The sequence below is a fragment of the Alligator sinensis genome, unplaced genomic scaffold (assembly GCF_000455745.1).
Source record: "Alligator sinensis unplaced genomic scaffold, ASM45574v1 scaffold1584_1, whole genome shotgun sequence".
NCBI lineage: Eukaryota > Metazoa > Chordata > Crocodylia > Alligatoridae > Alligator > Alligator sinensis.
Window position 1 is genome coordinate 427701 of NW_005842479.1, and position 5712 is coordinate 433412.

A 5712-nucleotide genomic window follows, 5' to 3' on the forward strand; every position below is an offset into this window, starting at 1 on the left:
ATGCGGTGAGCACGGGGCGGGGGGGATGCAGGAGGGCAGCCCGGTGCCTGCCCTGCCCTTCGCATCGCTGCCCGCAGGGAGGGAGGTCATCCCTTCGCCCCCCAAGGGATGCGGGTTTGGCTTCCAAAAGCACAAGCCTGTTACAATCCTCCCTGGGCTTTTTTGTTTGGGGGTTTTTTTTTGGCTTTAAAAAAGCAGCCTCTTGGGAGGGGATTGAATAGGGCCTTCCTCTCCCTGCAGGGGGGCTGCGAAGAGGATGGGGCTGGGCTGCTGTCCATGGTCCCGGTTGGAGATTAGGAAGAAATGTCTCATGCAAAGGCTTGCAAAGCGCCGGACCAGGCGGCCCGGACAGGTGGTGGCATCTCCATCCTGGGAGGTTTTAAAGACCAAAGCTGGGGCCGATCCTGCGTTGGGTTGCATTAGATGTGCCCTCCCGCGGTCCCTCCCGACCCACGTTTTCGATGATTGTGTGATAAATATCGGGGTGAAACCGCGTGGGGTCGAAGGACGCGGGGCGGCGACGCGCTTCATGTTAAGCAGCTGCCGAAGTTGGTCGCCGGAGGCATTTTTGTAGCGTGTTATTCTGTCGTGGGACGAGGAGCCGTATTCAAAGATGGGCCGGTGGCAGCTGGGGTTGGTTTGTTTCTTTATTTGATTTTATTTTTAATTTACGCAAATGGTTGACATGGTGTTTTAGAGAACGTAAGAAGAAGGGGCGGGATTTTGTTCGATTCTGCGCGGGTTTTTACCAGGATTTAGCAAATGAAAGGGATTCGCTTCAGTGTTAACCAATGCAAAAAACCCCCAAAAAACCCCCCAAAATGGCAGCGGAGCAAAATTAAGGCTCTTTCCCATCTCACTTTTTGGAGCGTACCGTGTGCAAGTTCCCCGCAGCGGGATGGTGGAGCGGCCTGCATGCTCACGTAACAGCTGTAGGCTGATGTGTGCTAAAGGCCGTGGTTTTTAAAGAGTAGGGATTTTAAAGGGCAATGATTTGGGGTTTTAGACTTCATAAAGGTTAATTTTGAATAATTATTATCTGTGGTGCTTTTTTTTTAAAGTTTTTTTTCCTCTATCCTTTCCCATAGGATGACTTTTGAGTGATGGCAGACTTAAATCAAGAGGCCTTTCATTTCCATATGTAACTTGCAGTAGAGATCTGTTTGCAAAAGATGTGTTTCTTGGTGCAGAACGCCCTTTTAACGACCAAAATGGCCTTAATCTTGCATGTAAGAAATCACTACTTATGCAGAAAAAATCCCCAAATGTTTTCAGAGCCAATAGAAACTGTGTGGACCTAATCTAGAGGTGCAGCTACCTCTGGGGTAAAACATGACATGTGCTTAACAGCATGATAAGTGTTTGACTCTCATGGAAAGGTAAGACGTGCCATTAAAAATGTCCTAGCCAACTATATCTTACCCTTGCAGCAGATAGGACAGAATAGGATGCGTTTGCACCAGATTATGATATGCGGAGAGGTACTGCAACTGCCCAAACCTTGGACATGCTCAAAGGCAACCTATTGTACCTTGCTCCAGGCAGCTTTGCCCTGACAAGAGGAGGAGTTTGATACCCCGTTAATGGGTCCCCCCTTGAAACCATCACGGGGCATTTGGCTGCAGTTGTCTCCCAATTTGCGGCAGGGCCTTCATTGCCCAGTAGTTTTTCTACTCCTATAGTGTCACTATCTGAGAGCGCGGTTCTGAAACGGCCCTATTTCAGAGTAGGATGGTACTCTTTGCATAGCTGAATGGGGACCGACCATTGAAGGGTTTGCAGAGAAATCGTCTGGCCTGAAATGATGATTCGGAGGTGTGGGATCAGACCCCGAAGCACGCAGCTCAGCTCGTTTGTTGCTTTTTTTCACAAGCACATCGTTCGCAACAGCTTTATGAGCAGAATCCTAGACAGTGAGAGTGGGAAGGGACTCAGGAGGTCACATCTCATCCAACCCCCTGCTCAAAGCAGCACCAGCCCCACCTAGTTCATAAAGTTGCTGTGGTGCAGAGAGTCCTTAGCTAAGCCCTTGATCCTTGTTTTTTGTTCCTGACGGGGTAACAGCAGATGCCCTGGAGGTCCTAATGTCTACATAGAGCTGAGGGACAGCCAGTGGAAGCATCTGGGGGGCAGAAAAAGTCTCATATACTGATCAGAAGTCCTGGGGAGGGTGACCCCCATCCCAAGGCAAGTCGCCTGGTCACTGAAATGTGCCCTCGGGTTCCTGAGCCGCAGGCAGGCAAGACAAGGGTTTTGCATGGGATGGTTTGGATAACCCAACCGCCTCGGACAGGGGTTTGGACTCAGTGACCTCCAGAAGTCCTTTCTGAGCAACCTTGAAGCACAGGGGACCCAAGGAGAGAGGCCTGCAAGAAAGCATTAAAATTGTAAGGAGGGACGTTTAGGCTGACTGTTGGGAAAAACTTTGTCACTGTAAATGTGGTCAAGCATTGGGATAGATTACCTAGGGAGGCAGTGCAGGTTTCAAGACAGGTTAGACAGCCCCTGGACCGGGATAGTTTTGATGGGCAAAATGTTGAGGGAGTGTGAGCCATCATAAACCGGCGATAGGTGAGACCTGGGCTCAAGTATCTACTGAGCCTGACACAGATGGGGGACTTGAACTTGGTGGCCCCAAAACCCAAGGACGTGCTCTGACCATTAGGCTATTGGCATTTTTCTATGGGATCTCCCGTCGGAGCTGTATCCATTGAGCACACAGTGGGTCAGAGACCTCATTCTGGGGTGAATTCATGTTTTAGGCAAATGCTGTAACGACTGGGCAGTCGTGCACTCTCTTTGAATAACGGGGACATTTTTGAGGTGTCAAAGTTTTACGGGATGAGAAAACCGTTTCCTGCCCAGTTCTAGATGGGAGCAATAGGCAGCTTTTGAACCAGGAACACTTAAATAAAGATTTCTCTGCTTGCTTGGAAGGGGAAAGTTGGTGTTGGCTACAAAGCTTGAGTTCAGGAGTGACCCAGTTGGAACTTCACTGGGCAAGTTCCACACCGCTCTTGGCTTCGATCTTATCATTGGGCGATGGCAAGCATTGCATTAACGTTTTAGAATCAATCAATATTGTATGAATACTGGAAAGAACAAGGCACGGCATCCAGCGGTTGAAACTAGGACAGCAGTGTCATTGGCTCTTTAGTGGGTTGCTCTAGACCTCTGGCAAACTTCCCTTTGACTTCACCGGGACAAGGTTTTGGCATTTAATTTGCATTGGTTTCTTTTCATGTTTCTTCCCCCAGGTCCCTTTTAAAATAGTGACCGATTAATGTATTGCATTTATGGGGCTCCTTTCATCTGAAAGATCAGTGCCCATTTGTAAGAGGAGCCGTTGGCACTGGAGTGCTTTACTATAAACCTCAACCAAAGCCTTGCTCTGCGAAAGGATATCCAACAAATGAATTGCAGTGTAATTCATGGATGTCAAGTCTCAACTGTAAATAATGGCTTTTTTTGAACAGCACCTAATTGCATGTTTATGGAACCAAGCCATGTTTTGTATGCACAGATTAGGTACCATGCCGTGCCAACTATCCAGGCCCTTTTTTTGCTCTTACTATAGTGGAGCTACTGTATGCAACACTCATCGCTTTTCCCCATGTGTGCACACATTTTTTTCCCAGGGGAAAAGTGGGCTAGTGGATATTTTAGCGAGGTGTTATATCTCCCCTCTCCCACATCAGTGGAAATGTGTCCAATGTAGAACTAACAGGTGGCACGAAGACATTTTTGCAATGTATAATCCTTTAATGGGAGTCGCAAGTTGTTAAAATGTGTGCTTCTGTCACTTCTGACATTCTCCAGATAGACCCAGAAAAATAATAAGCCACAGGGCAATAGATGGAGACAGAGAGTTTGGCAAAGTTGGATATTACTGGAATACTGTATATCTGAATTAGTTGGTGGGGTTATGTCATTTACTTGTCTGTACGTAAAATGTATGACTCTTGGCTCCATCAAAGTATTCAGCGTTCTTTTTAACTGTTATGTATAAAAAAAAATCTCCACTGTCAACCGTCTGTTTGAAAGAAGGCACCAGCAACCTGAATAAGAAATGTAGTATTCTTGTCACAGACCAAATGTTGGCTGTTAATTACCAAGGACAAGCAGGGTATTTTTGATATACATATAAGAAATGCATGCAAGTATAATGAATGTGTTCAGCTACTATTACTTTGCAGCTATGACTCATGTGCTTATTTCTTGGTAGAAAATATTAAAGTGTTTCAAATTCAGTATTTTCATCTACCGACTGCTAATCCTTTTCACCATTCAGAAATCCCTTGAATGTGACCATCTTTTTTCAAGGCCAAAAATATTGCATATCTTTCCTACTGCATGTATGGGGAGACAAGCTAATACTCCACGTTCTGTTCATGCCTTCGTGAAAACCATCTTTTAAAATAAAGACAAAAGTTTTAAATATGTGAAAACTGGGAAAGAAAATCACTCGAGCACGTAATCGTCGTGTCACTCATTTTAGACCAAACTTAAAGTATTCCTGTCTTGCCCAAGTGAGAAGTTAGCTTATATGTATATATATGTGTATATGTGTATATATATATATATATATGTGTATGTGTGTGTATATATATATATATATATAAAAATTCTTTTGCCTAAATTATCTGAACTATTATTTTATATGTGGTGTGGGCTTCAAAGGTGCCAAGATTTTATATGTTGGGATTAAGGACTGTGTAGTTTCTCGGCCTCTTGAAGGCTCAGCTCACGTGTGGTTTATACGTGGTTTATAAGTTTCTTGACCATTTAAAATGATCCAAGTACAGCAGATCTAGTGTTCTGTATCGGTGGTGGTGTGAAACGTTGGATATCTCCATGTTGTCTTTGCGTTCTGCCGTTTCTTCTAATAACGTCACCCGGGCTAGCTTCTGGGTTGTGATTTCTAGGCTGGCTTGTTTCTTGGCCAGTTCAAAATGTGCGGCCCTATGATCTGGCATGGACGTACTTGGGTCATAGTTCAGTTTCTGTCCCTTGTTACCCGATTTTAACAGCTAGATTTCTGACTACATTTCATTTTCTGACTGTCTGTCACTCACCAGTTATCTCCAAAGCCATGAGATCCTTCTTAAGCTCGCCCTTTTTAAATCTCACCTGTTGCACTAATTACCAATTGTTTGGGAAATTAGGCAAGTCTGGTGCTGTGGTACCTGTTGCTTTGTGCTCTTTTCCCCACTTATGGTTTCCTGCTGGTTCTTGAATTCACTTGCTATCTCTAATGCTATCCTAGGTTATAAGGTTTTCAGGGAAAATGAGTTTGGTATGCCCAATGCCAAGCACCGCAAGTATACCCACAACCATTGGGTTGGAAAATGGGTTTGGTATGCCCGCCGCAAGCACTGCAACCATTGGTATGTCCAATGCCAAGCACTCAACATTGGCGAGGGCTTCCTAGGTAGTACCAGAAAATACTTGGAAACTAGCAGCAACTATAAGAGCAGCTATTCAGCTATGTCAAGCAAAACTTATTCTTTGTCCTACAAGATGTACAGTCCAGGTTGGACTAGACAAGAGGGAGGCAAGGGGCAGCTGGTAAAGAAGGGAGTGGATGGATGATCAGGAGGAAAAAGTAAGGGTCACTTTTGTATTTTGATCCACTTTGTGTTAATGTGAGGTCAAGCCTGAGTGTAGACCAGTGGACTGTCCAAGTTGATCATGTTCAATGCTTTCTTGAAT

At 45.2% G+C, this 5712-nt stretch overlaps 1 protein-coding gene across 1 annotated transcript in view; it reads left to right on the forward strand.

Moving 5' to 3' along the window:
- The window catches only part of MCF2 (MCF.2 cell line derived transforming sequence), an 80155-nt gene that overhangs the window by 22569 nt on the left and 51874 nt on the right, over positions 1-5712 (forward strand). Inside the window, 1 exon segment of the mRNA XM_025212729.1 lies at position 5712. This exon segment is cut by the window's right edge and continues 112 nt beyond it. Within this exon segment, the coding sequence (XP_025068514.1) occupies position 5712 (1 nt within the window).